The following is a 19,398-nucleotide window of genomic DNA, read 5'->3' as shown; positions in this document are numbered from 1 at the left end:
GCTACTCCTTCTTTTCCTTGATTGTCATTGCCTCAATATAATATTTTGTATTTATTGCTCAGAAAGATCTCACCAGTTTTTGTCTTTTTTGTTTCAGTCACCACTATTATGTCGATCTGGTACTTATCTAATTCCTCAGCTAGCTCCATTTCTTTGCCATTCAGGCTTCTTATGTTGATAATGTCGTTCTTTAACTCTGGTGATGCTGAGTTGGGGGGTGTTTTCAGATTTGTTCCAGTAGCTGACTTTTCGCTGTTAGCCCTTGTTCCCTGGCGAAAACAACGGGGGCCTTGTTTAACCGGGTGACGTCCCAGCCGGCATGAAATTTTTGTTATGTTGTACTATCATTTTCTATGATGGTACAACATGATATTGTATTCTTATTTTCTATAATAAGAATACAATTTGGTCGGCTAAATCGCAAATTGCCAGTCCATCCTCGTTCGTTCACTATCCAGGTAGATACCCAACAGGGTGCACCACAAGAAGGTGAGGACTGGACATTAGGTCAGAAGCCCTGGTCGGTTCTCCGCATTCTTTTAAACACTATGTGGAGGTCTTCTCTCAATTATACAGCTTTGACCCTTAAGCACCCCTAAAGTAATTTATTATTATTATTACAGGCAACTCCAAGGAGTCCATAGACTCATAGAGGGAGGCCCTAACATCATGTCAAGAACATTCACACAGTATCTATCATGCCTCGCCTTGAACTCTTTCACAGTCATGGCACCCACAACAGACTCTGGCAGCTTATTCCACTCATTCACCACTCTCCAAGTAAAAACCTAGCTCTAATCCCCTTGCTAACCACACTCTTGCCCAGCTTCCATGTATGGCCCCTGGTCCTCCCACCACAAGATCTATTCTCAAAAATCTTCACCCCTTTTCTGCTTATCAACCAATTTCTGCAACCCACAAATCTTCATCCTGTTCTCATAAGGTTCATTCCACAGACCTGCTATCATCTTGGTCACTCATCTCTGGATCCTCTCCACCTCCTCCCCATCAAGAAGAAATCCCGGTGCCCATATCTGGGCACAGTAATCTAGATGGGGTCATCTATCCATAAAGATAACGAATAACAGAGGGGATAATGTACACCCTTGTCTGACACTAGATTTAACATCAAACCATCTTCCTGTACTTCCTTCAATTCTAACTGCTGACTTACAACTCAAATAAAGACCAAATATTGCTTGATATAATGCCTCATTAATACCATATAAACTGTAGTAGCCTTATAAACAGCTTTTCTCCTGGCACCTTGTCATATGCCTTCTGCAGGTCTACACAACTTAAATACAGATCTTTGTTATCTTTCCACTATTTCTCAACTATTTGTCAAAAAGTGAAAATCTTATCCTGACAGCCTCTATTTGGCCTGAATCCAGCTTGTTCTTCACCAAGCTTTTCTTCCACAATCCTTCTCAACCATTTCTCAGGTATACTTGCATAAATCTTACCAGGAACATTCAGTCAGGAAATACCTCTATAATTTTCACATTCAGTTTTATTTCACTTTCTATATATAGGTACTTTGAGAGCTCTACTCCAATCATCTGGAATTTGTTCCTCTGTCCAGGCCTTTTGAACTATGCAGTGCAGCCACTGTAATACTTTTATTCCTTCATACTTGAGCATTTCTGGTTGAATATCATCTACTCCAGCTGCCTTTCCAAATTTCATCCTTTTGATGGCTTTTTCTACTTAAAGTATGGATATGTATTCCTGTTTGCATGCCTGTTTAGTATTTTTTACCACTGTGCTGTCAATGCTTGTTTCATTTAGCAATTTTTCAAACTAATTATTCCATACATCAAGGATTTTTTTTTTCCAGTTTTCATGTCACCTTTTTCATCTCTAATCCCTTTTATAGCACTCTTTCCTCCATTTCTGTGTTTTTCAACAACCTCCAGAATATCTTGCCACCTTTCTTGATATTTATTTTCAATGTTCTTACCATGACTTTTGTTTAGCTAGTTTTCACACTGTTGAGTTTTCTTACATTTATCTCTGTATTCTCTAAGAGCACATGCTGACTTATTCACCAGAAACCTTTGATATGGTTTCTTCTTTTCTTTCACTGCCACTTTAACTTCCTGTGTCCACTATGAAGTTCTGATTTTTCTATCCCTGCAGACAACTTCACCATATGCCTCTATGGCTGAAATTTTTTGTTCCAGTAGCTGGCTTTTCACTGTACACCCTGGTTCCATGGCAAAAATAATGGGGATCATCGTTTAACCAGGCAATGCCCCAGCCAGCATGAAATTCTGTCATGTTGTACCATTATTTTATTTGCAATTTAGTCGGTCAAATCAAAAATTGTCAGCCCATTCTCATTTCTTTAGTATCCAAGTAGATACTTAATAGGGCACACCAGGAGAAGATTGGACATTAGGTCAGAAGCACTGTTCGGTTCTCCAAATTCCTTTAAAGGCTATGTGGAGGTCTCCTCTCAGTTATACAATTTTGACCCTTAAGCACCCCAGTGGGTTTTCCTCTGGTTTTATAATTCTTTTTCAAGGACTTATCTAAATAACACTTACAACAGCAACTTTATCAATAAAGATCTCATTAAAACTATCTGTTTACAATATATTGGCATATGGTTTCAATGAGACATTTATCAATAAAGCATGCAGTAGTTACAAGACTTCTGCTTCTCCTGCTCAAGAAGAAATTAGTCACATTTTGATTCCACAGGTCACAGGAATATCAGTCAGATATGTTATATTATCTGTCCTGGAAAATTTCTAATTTCTTTTTTGCTGCCCAAAGCAAACTTCCCAGGCATCTATAGATTCCTTGCTCTTGTAGCAATACATATTTCAAATAATCAGGAAAATTTTCCTCTGTTCATCGCCAAGAATATAAGGTATATCAAATTTTATAAAACTTAATATTCTGGCCTTGAAGCATTTACTATCTGCTCTGTTTCAGAGGAATTTCCTCTGAAACAAGTACAATGTTTCAGAGGAAATGGCAAAGAACCCACAATTAAGAAACCATCTCTAACTGAAGTGGAGAAGGTTGTTAAAAAATAAATAAATAAATAAAAAATAATAATCAAAAAACCATAATAACGACACAGCAGCTGGTGAAAACACAGGGTTCTTTTAAAAGAACACTAAAATTTTACACAAGAACAGAGCTCATATGGAATGCTTTTAAAACAAGACTATAAGGTATTATTAAATCATCTCAATTTGAAGAAATCCAAAGAGCTGTGTGTGTGTATTTCACGTATGGGAAATAGTACTTCTCCAACAGGCTAATCTTTCCTAGTTTGTTAACTCTAAGAATCAACTGGTGTTGTTACTGTACTAAATCTTTAGTGACACACTGATATGTTTTCCATTATTATTATTATTAACATCAGACCTCCATGGAGTCAGAGATTATACACACAATGCTCATCCAACCGTACTTAAAATGATTTAATGTGTCTACATTCACAACACACTCAAGCAATGCGTTCCACTCGCCAACCACTCTCCATGCAAAGAGCCTGCTCTTCACTCCTCTACTCACACCCTCTTTATAGTTTCCAGTGATGCCCTCTTGTTTTAGCCCGTCTCTCATTCTATGAAAAATCTCTTCCATGTCAACGTGATAACCGTTGACCAGCTTATATGTCTCAATCACAACCCCCCCCCCATTCCTCCTATTCATGAGGCTTTGCAATTTACATTTTCTTAATCTGTCCTTGTACTCCAAATTCCAAAGACCACTGACAACCTTTGTGAATCTTGTCTGGACCCTCTCCAACATATCCTTGTCACCATGAAAACCTGGCGACCAGATCTGTGCACAATAATCCCTATGAGGCCTAATCAAGACCTTAAACAATGGCACCATAATCTCTTTATTTCTGCATGTCGGGATCCTCTGCATCATTGCCATTATCCAATGTGATGTCTTCACAACTTGTGCAATGTGGCCCTGAATTTCAGGTCCTTGTACACAACCACTCCCAGATCTTTCACTTCCTCTACCTCCTTTAAAGTTTCCCCACCAAGTCTTATACTCTGCATCCCATCGTTGTTTACCAGATTTCAAAACCTTTCACTTACCTGACTATTCATGCCATCGATTCAAGTCCTCCTGCAAGGTCATAACATCTGCTTGACTCTGCATTGCTCTCCCCAGTTTTGCATTGTTGCAAACATATGCATATCACTAGTTAAACTCATCCCAATATCATTAATATCAAAATTGAAAAACAATGGTCCCAAAAGTGACCCCTGCAGTACACTACTAGTGACCTTCCTCTTACAGGATACTGCATCCCCACACACAACATTCTGATACCTATCTGACAGCCAGTCACTGATCCAACTCAGAAGTCTGTTATCCAATCCCATCTGTTTCAATTTATTTATTAGTTTGTCTTAAATTAAATATAGAAATAGACAACAGAATCAGGAAAGCTGGTATGGTGGGAAGTCAATTGAATAAATTCATATGGAATAAGAGAGAAATTAGTCGGAACACTAAATTAGCTGTATACAAGACAGTGTTCAAACCAGTTTTAACTTATGGATCTGAGAGCTGGGTCAGAAGTAAAACACTTGACCAAAGACTAGAGACCGCAGATATGAGAGTCCTGAGAAAGATTAAAGGTGTGAACAGATGGCATCAATGGCAATATCATATTAAAAATGAGGATATTAGGAAAGAACTTGACATTGTCAGCATCCAGGAATGCGTTAGCAGAGCTAATCTCAGGTGGCATGGTCACTTAAATAGAATGGGAGAGGAAAGATTAGCAAAACAAGTGTTCTCTGCCAGGTTGGCAGGAAAACGACCCAGAGGAAGACCAAGATATAGGTGGATTGATACGGTACAAAGTGCCTTAGACGATAGAAATATAAGATCTGATAATGTTGGAGTCTTGACAAGCAACAGACTGATTTGGAGGAAAATTGTAGATAGGAAGTTAGTAATGATGTAAATTTTTCATGTAGTACTGTCATATCCTGTACACCCCTTGAGGGTACATGGCAGGAATTTGATGATGATGATGATCAAAAAACCATAATAACAACACAGCAACTGGTGAAAATAAAATTACAGCAGAATTCTAAAAATTGGAGGCACATCCTTAACAACTGATATTTAAACTTATCTCCCTTTCAGACACTTGCTCCAAAATATTATCTACATTAATCTGGAAAAAGAATTAATGTATATGTTTCACAGGAGACTATTAGCATAACTTCTGTAATGGAAAGTCAACAAAAAAAAAAAAAAATCACAAATTTGATAAAGAATTACATCTAGAATTTGTGTACTATAAACATAAAAATGACAGCGCACATCAGAATGGATTATGGGATATAATGAGACTTGGAATACCACAGAAGCATATGAGTATGATACATTTTGCAATTGCCACACCCTCTGGAAGGTGCATTTCCTACAGGAATATTCATCAATTTTTGAAATAAAATCTGGATTTCATCAAATAGATGCTTGCTCACCAACTTGGTTCACAACTTAGCATTGGAAAAAGTCACTAGAGAGCTAAATGAACAAAGGAAAATGTAAATGAATGGAAAGAATCTTGCTGGCTTATGCTGATGACATTATTGCCTTGGAAACTCTCATCAAGATGTTATACAAACTACATCTAATTTAATATTAATAAAGGTAGGTAACCTATGGTCTTAACATAAATGAAAAAAATAAATAAATAAATATGCGTGTGCTTTGAGGAACAATCCAACTTAGTTGTCGATATCTTTGAGCAAGTGGATAATTTTAAATATCTAGGAGTTAACATTAACAGTTACAACAAATATGCATTAAGAGAGAGACAAGAGAGACAAGGTCCATTATGGATATTTTGCAATCTTACAGTTTCTAAAATCCAATATTAAAAAGAAAATCCAAAGAAAAGCTCCATTTAAGTTATGTCTGATGTTAACCTAAGGATGTAAAATATGGGCAAGAACAAAGGAAGATAATCCAACTGAAGCTGAAAGAATCACTCTGAGAAAAATTTTGCACTATCTCAACCAAAATATTGGACTGTACGAACAAAGACATAATGAGGAACTATGAAACCTGTTTGCAAGGCCCAACATTCTATCATTCATAAGAAGTGAGAGAACTGAGTGTTTGGGCATGTTTGGAGGATAGAAGGCCAGTTGTTCAAACAAGTGCTTACAAATAAAACTGACCAAAAAAGATCTGCAAGAATACCTTGTGCACGATGGATAGACGAATGCAGCAATGAAACACCTAAGATAGCTGGATGAACACTATTCCAGATGCAGCCTATAATAGAGACAGATGGAAAAACGTTGTAAAGGAAATAGATCTAAATGGTCCATTAAGTTTTGAATAAGATGTTTGTGCATTATTTTGTTACTTTTTTTTTTAATGCTGAAGAAATGCCTAGGAAAACATGCTCAAAAATTTATAAAAATGTATTCTTACATTAGAAATCCATATTAATTTAGTTATACACCCATTAATAATAAGTTTATTTTAATCCTTTATCCAAGTGTGAGCAAACAAAGTTTGCGCCTGAAAGTATCTTCAGGACTGGGGTAAGGTAGTGCAACATCAGGCAACTCGTTGCAAAGGTGGAGAAAGCTCTCATCACTCCCATAATGCAAAGCACATCTCCTTGCAGATATGTGTAATGCTATGCATTAAGGCAAGGGCCACTACCCATACTGGTTTCGACCTTTATTGAGGTCTCGTCAGTGGGAGCCAGGCCCAGTAGTGGAGATACAAAGGCAGAAGCAATGAGAGGTCATCCTAACCTAAAGGAGCTGCCAAAGGGTGTGCAACCTTTTTTATTAAATTAAATTACTCCGGATTCAGAGAAAGATGTTGAGAGTTTATTTTTCACTTGGTTAGACTATAATAAGTTTAATTTAATCCTTTATCCAAGTGTGAGCAAAGTGTGACGAGACCCCAATAAAGGTCGAAACTGGTATGGGTAGTGGCCCTTGCCTTAATGCATAGCATTACACATTCGCAAGGAGATGTGTTTTGCATTATGGGAGATACTGAGATAGGAGTGATGAGAGCTTTCTCCACCTTTGCAAAGAGTTGCCTGGTGTTGCACTACCTTACCCCAGTCCTGAAGATACTTTCAGGCGCAAACTTTGTTTGCTCACACTTGGATAAAGGATTAAACTAAACTTATTATAGTCTAACCAAGTGAAAAATAAACTCTCAACATTATATACCCTCTGTCTGAAAATAAAACGAACTTTTAACAAAAATAAAACACAGGCTAATTATAATTTATTCAAATCATTTATTTCAATCAATATACTCTCCCTCAGCTTCGATGCAGTGTTTGGCACAGTCAATTAATTCGTTAAATGAGGTTTTTATATCGTTTTTTGAGATACTGTTCAGGGTCGTGGTTACTGCCACTTGAACGTTTTCGATGGCGTCATATTGCTTTCCTTTCATCAGCAAATGAAGTCGGGGGAAGAGAGAGAAGTCACAGGGTGCTAAATCAGGTGAATATGGCAAGTGATCCAACACACAAACTTGGTTTTTGCTCAAAAACTGTCTCACAATGTTCGAACGATGAGATTCGTGCAAAAGTGACCAGCTGCCTGCATCACAATATTTATGCCATATGCAACGAATTCTTGCTATCAATCACTTCAAAACTTCGAGATGAAACTCACCAACGGAACAAATTATTTGTGGATGATGCCCTTGGAATCGTAGAAACAAATCAGCATTGTCTTTACTTTGACTTCTCTGAGTGACGTTTTTTCGGATGCCTCTCTTCTGTGGTCTCCACTTGGCACTCTGGCGCTTTGTTTCGAGCTCATCACCACATTTCGTCACCAGTAACGATCATTTCAAGGAAGTTTGAGTCTGTTCGAAAAGTTTTAGTGAGGTCCTTGCGGTGTTCAATTCGATACATTTTCTGGCTGTGAATCAGCTTGTGGGGGAACAAATCGCGAATTCAACTTAGGAAGGGCCAAATTCTCAGTCAAAATGTTGTTCAGTTGATTTTGGAATCCCCAATTCATCTTCAATCAAATTCATGGACAATTTCAGGTTTTCTTTGATGAAATCACGCACTTCTTTGGATGTTATCTTCAATCAGTCCAGTTTTTGGATGGCCCAGCTTTTCATCGTCCTCAAGCGGCTCACGACCACTTGATTTCTCTTGATTTTTCTCAAGAGCATTCAAAGAATCAGCTAAAATGATGATATGTCCTTAACAGTGCAACAAAAAACAAGGATGATTTTACATCAGGTCTGGTCTTTCTTCTCTAATTCAACATGACAGATGCACAGTTACCAGTAGTATGCAGCAGACCATAAACCAGCAAACAATGTCAATAAAAAATGTGCACTTTCCATTGTTATTCTTGTTGAAATATTTTCATTATGTATGTTACCTGTTATTACCAGTTTGTTAGTTTATTCACATATTTGTCATGATGATGTGAAACAAAAGAATTTTAGTGAAACTAGTAGAGTAGATCAATAAAAAAAAATTAGCATTATATCCCATCTGGTTCATTCTTGTGGAGTAATACCAACTGGAAGGTTTAATAAACAACAATATTCACATTAGAATAATCATGAGATGTACAACAATTAATTAATCTTAACACTTTACTTACTTTTATTGGCTGAGTGCTAAATTTGATTTTTGTCTTTTTATGTGGTGGTACAGACGAAAAGAATGGAACTTCCTCTTCACTTTCATCTTCCAGGCCAGATATCTCACTATAATAGTGGCCATCAGACAGGATATGGTATTCTACACCTTCATATACTATGCTAGTTCCAGAAGGAAATGATGTATCACAAAATGCTTCTCCAGATCCTTCATCTTCTTCATACATTGAAGAAGGAACAGACACTGAACTAGAAGACAAATCGCTACTAGACATAACTCGCTGTCTGGACAATAATAACTCTACTTCTTGTGCTTCTTCATCACTTAACAAAGGTTGGCGAGAACTAGTTCAAATAAACAGCAATATGAAACTAAAGTTATTCACAATTAAAATATTCAATTCCTACAAATTCAAATTACTATTATACTGCTGAAAGCTTGAATTTATTTCATTTAATAAATATGGTATAATGTTTTCTATATATGCATAGTGTAGTTACATAGTTAACAATTATACAGGAACATTCATAGCTCAGTCAGTTTTGATGACCTTTAGTTGGAAAGACTGAATTGGGTGGTAGGAAAACAACTTTGTGGACGTTGTTTTCCTACCACCCAATCATTACAATTCCAAAAAAATCAAATCCTAGAAATTGTGAGAATTACAGAACCATAGCTTTCATTTCACAGATAAGTAAAGTTATGTTGCAAGTGATTCAAAAAAAGGCTGGAACCATATGTGAACAGAGAAATGCCAGGAAGAACAGCCAGGTTTTAGGAGAAAGAAACTAGAGATCAGACATTGAATGAGAAAGATTATGGAAAGAATAAGAGAATTTCAGAAGGAAGCCCAGCCACTTGGGAGGGCAAGTTAGCCCATCTCAGTGCCGGTCCCAAGCCCAGATAAATGGGGAGGGTTGGTGTCAAAAAGGGCATCCGGCAATAAAAAAAACATGCCAAAACCAGAGATGAAATGTCGAATAACGGAGAAAGCACAACGGCTAGGGCGTCCCCTGTAAGCAACACGCAGTTCTGTCGCCCGAGGTCTGTGAGAAGTAGGCTTGGGCTACCGAATCAAGGACGGGTTCGGCTAAAGAAGTGAGTCCAACAGAAAGAGAGTGTGTAAAATAAGAATTGGGTCACTGAATGTGGGTACAATGAATGAGAAGAGTAGGGAGATAGTAGACATGATGAGAAGAGTAGGGAGATAGTAGACATGATGAGAAGAGTAGGGAGATAGTAGACATGATGAGAAGAGTAGGGAGATAGTAGACATGATGAGAAGAAGGAAGCTGAAGATCTTGTGCATGCAGGAGACAAGGTGGAAGGGCAATAAAGCATAGGAGCTGGCGGAAGGACATAAATTGTTTTACAGTGGGGTGAATGAGAATGGAAGAAACGGAGTTGGAATCATCATCGACAAGGAGCTGAAGGGTGGAGTCTGCGAGGTGTGCCGGAAGAAAGATTGGATTACGAGTGTTGAGCTTGAGATTGGAGGAAGCGTGGCTGTGATGGTGTGTGGATTCGCTCCACAAGTAGGTTGTGATGAGGAAGAGAAAGAGGCATTCTGGAGAGAACTAGACCAGGTAGTAATGGGAATCCCTGATGGTGAGAGAGTGATCATCGGAGCAGACCTGAATGGGCATGTAGGAAGGCGACGAGGTGGTAAAGAAAGGGTGCACGGGGATTGGAGTAGTGGTGAAAGAAATGAAGAAGGTAAAAGAATCGTAGAGCATGCTGTGGCCTTCGACCTGACTATAGCTAAAACATGGTTTAAGAAGAGAGTTGGATACCTGATAACTTATAAGAACGGGGATAAAATGAGTCAGATTAACTATATTATGTGCAGAAGGAAACATCTGAAGGAGGTGAAAAACTGTAAAGTGATTATCGGAGAAAGTGTAGCAGCACAGCACAGGTTGGTTATGGTAGACTATGATATAAAATGGGAAAAGAAGAATAGATGGAAGTGGCAGAAAGATAGGAAAATAAAGTGGTGGAAATTGGAAGAGGAAGGTCCAATATGAGTTTAAAGAAATGGTACTGGAAGGAATGAAGTTACCAGAGGATGTGGAAAAATGGTGGGACGTAAATAGTCGGAATATTAGAAAAATTGGAGAAGACGTGCTCGGTATAACATCAGAAAAGGGGCCGCCTGAGGATAAGGAGGCATCGTGGTGAAATGAGGAGGTACAGTTGGAGATCAGGGAAAAGAAAGAGGCAAAGAAAAAATGGGACATGACTGGAACCAGAGCCGACAAGGAGGCATATAGATTAGCAAAGAAAAGTGCAAAGAGAGTTGTGGCAAGGGCGAAGGCAGCTGAAGAGGTTTATGAAGTACTGGAGAGAGAAACAGTGGTGAAGCTAAGTTGTTGAGAATAGCGAAAGTTAGAGATAAGGCCTCGAAAGACATAACATCAGTTAAGCAGATAAAGGATGCCACAGGAGTAGTACTACAAGAGGAGGACAAAATCAGAGGAAGATGGGAAGGATATTTTCATAATCTACTAAATGAGGAGAATCCAAGAGAGAGGTGTGAGGATGGAGAGGCAAACGAAGGATCGGTGTAGGACATAAGCAGAGAGGAAGTGTATTGGGCACTGAGAAAAACGAAGAATAGAAAGGCTGTGGGGGTGGACCAGATACCTGGAGAAGTGTGGAGAAGCTTGGGCAGCGAGGATGCACACATGTTATGGAATCTGATGAGGAAAACAGCCCAACAGGAAAAGATACCAGAGGAATGGAGGAAAAGCATTCTCATCCCAATCTACAAGGGAAAAGGAGATGTTCAAGATTGTGGCAACTATAGAGGGATCAAGCTGATGTCACACACTTTGAAGATATAAGAAAGAGTAACTGAAGGAAGGATACGACGGGAAACAAAATTGGTGAGGAGCAGTTTGGATTTATGCCAGGAAGAGGGACAACAAATGCAATATTTGCGCTCCATGGCGCGGAGATGTGGCCTATAACAAAGGCACAGGAGAGGAAGATGGAGGTGGCGGAGATGTTGAGAAGGATGAGTGGTGTGACAAAGAAGGACAGGATAAGGAATGACTACATCAGAAGAACAATCAAGGTGGGACCAATCGGTAAGAAGGTACAAGAAAGCAGGCTGAGGTGGTTCGGTCATGTAGAGAGAAGGAGTGAGGAGTATGTTGGTAAACGAGTGGAGCGTATGGAGGTGGAGGGAAGGAGGAAAAGAGGCAGGTCCAAACTCAGATGGAGGGATAAGGTGGCAGAGGATCTTAGGGAGAAAGGATGGAGTCAGGAAGATGCCCTAGACTGGAGAATCTGGAAGAAGATGATTAAAGATGGGAACGCCGACCCCGTTTAACATGGGATAAGGCATAGCGAAAGAAGAAGAGAAACTAGAGATCAGACAGTGAATGAGAATTATGGAAAGAAGGAAGCATTCATCTGCATTATAAGAAAGATATACTGATTGTGTAGATTACAACAGACTGTGGAATGTGATGAGAGCAATGGAAATACCCAAGCGTCTAATGCTCTTAATTAGAAAACGGTATGATAACTAAGAAGCTCAATAAAAAGAGTCTTTGAAGAAACAGACTGTGTTCGAATGTGAAAAGGGATGCAGCCGGTTGTATACTATTGCCTTATCTTTTTAATATTTATATTGAATATATTATGCTAACTGCTGACTTAGACAAAGACTCAGCAGGAATTATTAATATTGGTGGCAGAAACTAAGGAAGATCTGTAGTGGCTGATTCTGTTGGTTAAGAGGAAAAGCAAAACAACTGAGATTAATTTAAGCATCAGCTGAACAAAAATAATTTCTGGCAATTTGGATGAATTTGTGATCGAAAGAAATAAAATAGAGGTGGTTCAAAGTTATGATTTGCTTGGATCCAGAATAAGAAATGATGGTTAATATGAAAATGAAATCAAAAGAAGGATAGCTGTAGGGAAAAAAGTGATGTTAAACGTGACAAAAAGTATGAAAGATAGAGATGTTAGTAAGGCCATGAAAGTTCAAAGATAGAATTGTTCAAAGCAATGGTATTTCCTGAATTGATGTATGAATGTGAAAGCTGGATCATTAAGAAGAAAGACAGAAAGGGAAATGATTTATTTGAATTATGGATGTGGAGAAGGCTATTAAGAATTCCGTGGACCACAAGAATAACTAATATGAAAGTTTTAGAGAATATAAAGACAGTTTCATAATCACTGCTCCTTGGAGACAATGTTTACTAAACATAAGTTAATGTACTTTGGCCATATCATGCAAGCATATGAATCATTGGAAATGGCAGTTATGTTGGGGAAGATTGGGGGCATGAGAAAGAGATGAAAAACTACTGAAAGAAGAGTCTTTGTTCACAAGATCACCAAGAGTCAGAAAGGACTGGATAGCATATAACAAGCCCCCCCCCCCCCAGAAACTTGGGTCTGTCGTTCTGCAAAGCAGGTAAACTGGCTAGAAGAACACACAGTTGACAACTATCACAGATAGAATTAACCATCCTATCAGCACTGTAATTAATTAGGTTTCAAAGAAACTCAGTTACATTCTTTTATCACTTTGAAAACCTTCTCTGCACTAGAGTGTGTTAAGAGATTGAATGGACAATATGTGTGAACCTTACTGCTGGAAGGGTGGCCTAAGCATGAAGGCTACATCATTTGCTGGCTAATGCAAGAGAGTATTGATCTAACATGCAAAGATTGCTCATTAATCTAATAAACAGTATAATTGCCACACAGAGGCTCATTTTTTTTTTTAAGTACTCATTTATTTAGCTCATTACTAGAACTTTCTTACAAGAATTATTATATAAAAAAACTTAGTATTACAGAGTAATGGAGCTTAATACATACAAGCCAATGACACCAGAAATGAACAATTAAAGAAATCAACAATACAGTTCAAGGCAAAGTCTTGTATATTGTATTGTCTGGTGCTATAGTGAATATCATATTCTAGTTGTGCATGCATCAGATTTCGGATAAAACATGACCAAACTTGATCTAAGATCATTCCTTGCATTTCAACATCTCTTAAGAACATCCTATTTGTCCTGCATAGCACATGCCACCACACAAGCAAAGATTGTATTATATAAATTGATGATTTTTCGAATGGTTGGACAGGTAGATTTTAGAGATACAGAAGACTTGAGATCTTGCTTAAAAGGGTGAATATTACTTATATTCCTAGTTGTCTTAGAATGTTTGTAATCTTGTCTATCACAAATGAAGTATGAGAGATGGATGCCACTACCTCATACTCCCATTTATCTTCATTTTAAGTTTTTTAGGAGGCTGTTGTAAAATGTCTTTTATAATTTTTTTAGGAGACATATACACATAAGGTTTTAATGATTCCTATATTTTGTGATATATGATGACAGGATGTTGAATAGAGGTATCTTCCTGTATATGTAGACTTTGTATATGGAATAACTGACATTATTTCTTCAAAGACCTCTAGGAGGATGTCTCAGAAAGGCTGGGATCCATTGCTTTCCAATTTAAAGTTAAACTTTATACAAGGATAAATGCTATTTACGTGATTTGTTAATGTTCTGCAGACTATGACTAAATCTGCACAACATAACCAAATTTTTGTTTGTATATGGTGAATGTCCAGAGCTTGTTTCGCAAATGCTTCCATTCGGTTAGCTAAAAGTGAATTATTTGTTTCTTAAATGACTCACTTTTAGCTAAAAGCAAAGAAAGCAATAGCCCATAGCCAGGCTTATTGCTTTCTTTCTTTTCCATAGTTTCAGTTCATATTTCTCATGAAACTAGGAAAATGTATTATGCATACACTATGGGATGAAATAATTTACATACTTTGTAGAATATATATGGTGAGCTAGGGATTTGGGGATGATGAACAGAAATGTGAAGTTCAGAGGAATTGCAGAAGTGGACAAAATAGCTCAAAGGATTATTTGGATGTTAAAGAACAGACTGACAAGATTATTATTACTATAAATTGACAGGCAGAGGAGAGGGAACATTATAGAAACTTATAAAGTACTAAAGGGTTTCTATAAGACTGATGAGTGGGAAGAGAATAAGGGGTCATCCCTGGAAGTTGCATAAGAGCGTAATTAGTAAGCCATACAGATGAGATTTTTTACTTGGAGAGTGGTAAATGAGTGGAATAGATTGTCAGAAGTAGTTGCAAGGATCCTGACTGTGTATGGTTTGCTGGTGCAAAGACCGCAAAGATCATACTATGCCACAGCTAAGTTTATAGAAGTACACATTAACGTACAAAAATTAAGGTAAGCAATGCAGTATTTATATATATAAATAAAATATATAAGAAAATGTGTCTGTATAAATCAATTCCTTGTAAAAAATTAAAAACGTCATACAATTTGTCTGAGTCTGATAACATCTTCCTGAGCATATATGGCTTGGCTAGATAGGTAAAAATTTCATTCCGCTGTTGTGTGAAGCACCTGCACACCACCAGAATATGACAAATGGTAAGATGAGTATTACATTTTTCCCACATAGGTGAATTCCTCAATAAATAAGAATGAGATGACCATGACCTATGCAGAGTCTAGTAAAAACAATTTCCTCTCTCCTATTTCTACATTGCCTAGACTGTCAATGCTTAATTTCAGGTTTAATATCATGTAATCTGTCTTTCCACTTTCCACTCACTGTCAAACAGTGATTGGAAAAGAATATGAGCTAATCTAGCAGCATCTCACTTAAATCTAATGTGGCTGGGGATCCAGCAAAACTGAACATCAAAATTAAGGATCTCTATTTTGTATAACAGTGGTAACACTGCCCAAACACTGCATGTGGATTATACATAGACTTACCATACGTTCCAGTTTGACTAGGACTGTCCCGGTTTGAAAGTATGGTCCTGGCCAGTTTGTCATTTTGTTCCGTTTATTTGGTAAAAATTTAAAAGTGCAGCCTCGTAAAATGGTGATTAGGCAACACGAATACCCCACTTTGACTCTGGCCTGTACGCTGCATCGCAAGTCATTGTTGAGCATGCGCAATCTTAGTTGAATTTAGATTGCGAGACGGTGTTTCTTTTCGGCGTGTTGTTCGTGATTTTTTTTTACTTCATTAAATTAATTTAACCCTAAAATAAAACTGTGTGTTTACGGATGAATAAAAAAAAATTATCCGTTTTTGAAAAAGGTTTGTGGTCATATTGACAAAGTGAAATGTGAACAGTGCTCTACAGAATTTTCTGTGGCTCATGGTGGGCATTCGGACATAAAAAAATCACTTGACATGTGCGAAACATAAGGCTAGTCTAGCAGCGGCAGGAACTTCCTCAAAGATATTGTCATATTTTAAAGGTGCCGATCCAAGTGACAAAGAATTTTTAATAGCTGCTAAAGAAGCAACTTTTGCATTTCATGTTGCTATTCACAATCTCAGCTTTAAGTCTGCCAATTGTTCATCTAAATTGATATCAAAGCTTTTTGAAACAAAGTTTAGACTGAGTAGAACAAAATGTGAAGCTGTCATTCTTAATGTGATTAAGCCACTGTTGTTTCAGCAACTTTGTGAAGATTTAAACAAAACAAATTTTGTGACGATATCAATTGATTCTTCCAACAGGAAAGAAATTAAAACTGTGCCATGTGTTGTGCGGTATTTTGCACCAGATTGTGGAGTAAAAGTTAAACTTTTAGACTTTCAAACAGTTCCCGGTGAAACTTCAGAAATACTGACAAACCATTTAATGTCAGTTATGAAAACTCATAATATAACAAAAAAAAAATTATTGGATTTTGTGGAGATAACTGCAATACCAATTTTGGGGGTGTAAAACGGAGAGGAGAAAACAATATTTATAGTCGATTGAAGAAGGAACTAGGAAGAAATATTGTAGGCATTGGTTGTGGTGCTCATATATCGTTTGCAATTCTCTTCAAACTGCAGTTTATGTTCTACCTATTGAAATAGAAGCTTTAGTAGTCAAAATTTATAAATATTTCCACATTTATACGATTCGAGTCCTAAAAGCGTTCTGTAAATTTGTAGATGTAGAGTATAAAAAGGTTCTTCAATGGAAACACCCGTTTTCTTTTGCTACTTCCAGCTATTGACAGAATACTTGAAATCATATTTTATTTCGCAAGAACACTGTCCAGTGATGATAAAACAGTTCTTTGATAATGATTGTGGTGAAATGTGTTTGTGGTTTGTGCATGGGAAACTCAAATTGTTTAACAAATCTATCTTGATTATGGAAAGTACAAAAGTGAGCAACAGATATTGTCGTTGAACTTAGAAAATTAAAAAAAAATTTTGAGGAAAGATGTGATAATAAATTTATACCTCAAGAAGCAAAAAAGCTTCTTAGAATACTGGAAAATAATGGAAGTATTAATATTAATACAATACTACAAGAGTTTACAAAATTTTATGACCGATGTCTTTCTTACATTGAGCTTTGGGAAAACAGTTTTGGTGAAGCAGAATCTTTTACTTGGATAAACAACAATGAATTAACTTGGTCGGAAATTGAAGCTTCAGGTGAAAAAATTAATGAAATTCTTGCAAATAATGTAATAAACATGGGTGAACTATTTGATGAAGTGGTGATTGCAAAAGCTTTTTAATCGGCAAACTATGACATTTTGAAAAATACAAGTTGCGAAGAAAATGGATACAACTATTCAGTCATTTCAAAGAAAAGACCATTTCATTGCCCAATCTTGTCCAAATTATAGAATACATTTTGCCTGCCAGGCACATCTTCACCTGTTGAAAGGATATTCTCAATAATGAATAACATATGGTCTGAAGAAAGAGGTAGAATGGCTGAATCAACAGTAAAAGCTGTATTGCGCTGCAAACTTAATAGTGAACTAAATTGTAGTGAATTTTTCGACACGATTAAAAATAACAAAGAATTTTTAAAGAAAGTTCATGCCAGTGATAAATATTAATAACTTTTTTTTTAATAATAAGTTATGTTCAGTTAAGAGTAATTAAAAATTATTACTACGAAATGTTGTTTTTTTGTTAACCACTCTGTTATTTAGCCTTTTGAATCATAAGTACTTAGTGTAGAAGGCGTTACTTTCTGTTTTGAACAAACTCTCAAAAATATCCCGATTTGATAACAAAAATTTATGGCGAGTCTAATTATACATAGGAGAGGATATAGCCTGTAAAGAACTCAATGAATGTATAAATTATACATTTTTGGTAGTGGTTGCTTTTATATGCACAAGAGTGAGCTGAACAGCATGCAACTCTGCTGTATAATTACTGCAATCAGGTAGGATCTTGTTGCAGATAGGAATATCAGGAAGTACAGCCAACACAGGCATCAGTCCTCCAACAATCAGTACAGATATACAAGAAATCAGAGTGGGTTGTTCTGTGTGCATTAAACAATTGCAGGTAGACAGATGATGAAGTATGACAATTCTGTGGTTGACAAAGTGAGAGGCTGCAAGATGGAGTGCAAACCTTTATGAAGCGATGTTGTGCTGTAATGTTTGCTGCAGCAGTATTGTCAACATTCATGCCAATAGCTTGCATAGTCTCTTTAACACTCATGCCAAAAGGATGTATGGCAGTCTAATGTGTTTGGTATTGATCTTTCCAACGTACAGAAAAGAGACTAGTCCATGCAGGATGCTCTAAAAGAGCATTTATCTTTAAGGCATAATTAAGAGATGACTGTTCATTTGCTTCAACATAAAGACTTTGAGTAGTAGACAATATGCAAAAAGCACCAGTCGCTATCCATATAATCTGATGATGAATGGGATCCAACCACTGCAGGTTATTCCGCCTTGCAAAACCATAGACTGGAGATCCATAATCCAGCTTTGAATGCATAAAGTGCATGATAAAGATGAAGCAGTAAAGATCAATCTGCACCCATTCAGTAGATGACAGAGTACAAAGGAGATGCAAATGCTTGCTTGCACTTTTTTCATAGTTGATGAATGTGTGCAAGGAAAGAAAGTTTTCTGTCAAGGACGAGTCCCAAGAATTTCACTTCAGTTGCAGTTGCAACTGGAACAACAGTTTGTTCTAGTTGCAGTTGATGTTCCAGTTGCAGAACAACTTAATTGAGGATCTGGGTGCAATGTGCATTTTCAGAAGTATACATAGAAAACAGGTTCAGGCTTTCAGTAGAAAACCTGAACCCATTACTAAGAGCCCAAAGAGAGACAAGATCAATTTCTTGTTGAAACTGTCTTTCAATTACCCTCTTGTTATGAGGGTAATAGTAAATTGTGAAGTCATTAACACATAGAGCATTGCTTATGGGAGGAAATTGTTCAGTGATTGAGTTAACTTTGATAGCAAAAAGTGTCACACTTAAAAAAGAGCCTTGGGGAACACACTGTTCGTGATGATATGGCTGAGATAGCATATCTCTCACTCTGACTTTTTTTTAATAAATACAAGAAGGTGTCCTCTGAGACCTAGGTTATGGAAGACTTAATATGCTATATCTCCAGGCTGTATCATGTCAAAGAACACAGCCTATGGCATATTAAAAGTCTTGCTTTTAACATGCCAATTAAAATTTTAATGTTCTTGCTTCAGGAATGTGTCTGCTTTACAAGTTTCTAAATGGTCTCCTTCTCTCAATTTGGTCTATTTGCTCTTCTCAATTTGGTCTATTTACATAAGATGAACAATGTCTATGAAAGCCACATTGCATATTGGAGAGAAGATTGTTGTTTTCTAAATACCAGAGAAGTCTGGCATTAATGATTTTCTCCAATATCTTACAAGACAGCTGGTCAGAGCAAATGGAAGATCAGTAT

At 37.1% G+C, this 19,398-nt stretch overlaps 1 protein-coding gene across 1 annotated transcript in view; it reads right to left on the bottom strand.

Moving 5' to 3' along the window:
* The window catches only part of LOC150109710 (uncharacterized), a 493,008-nt gene that overhangs the window by 310,256 nt on the left and 163,354 nt on the right, over positions 1-19,398 (bottom strand). The window contains exons 7-8 of the mRNA XM_090403026.1: positions 8,917-8,970; positions 8,628-8,874 (exon numbers count right to left, since the gene is read on the bottom strand). Coding sequence (XP_090259152.1) covers positions 8,628-8,874; positions 8,917-8,970 — 301 coding nt within the window. The remainder of the gene's footprint in view (positions 1-8,627; positions 8,875-8,916; positions 8,971-19,398) is intronic.

The sequence above is a fragment of the Typopeltis vanoorti genome, chromosome 2 (genome assembly GCF_054136105.1).
Source record: "Typopeltis vanoorti isolate ZY-2024b chromosome 2, IOZ_Tvanoo_1.0, whole genome shotgun sequence".
In the NCBI taxonomy this organism is placed as follows: domain Eukaryota; kingdom Metazoa; phylum Arthropoda; class Arachnida; order Uropygi; family Thelyphonidae; genus Typopeltis; species Typopeltis vanoorti.
The sequence above is the reverse complement of the archived record's forward strand: the minus strand, read 5'-3'. Positions and strand labels throughout refer to the sequence as shown.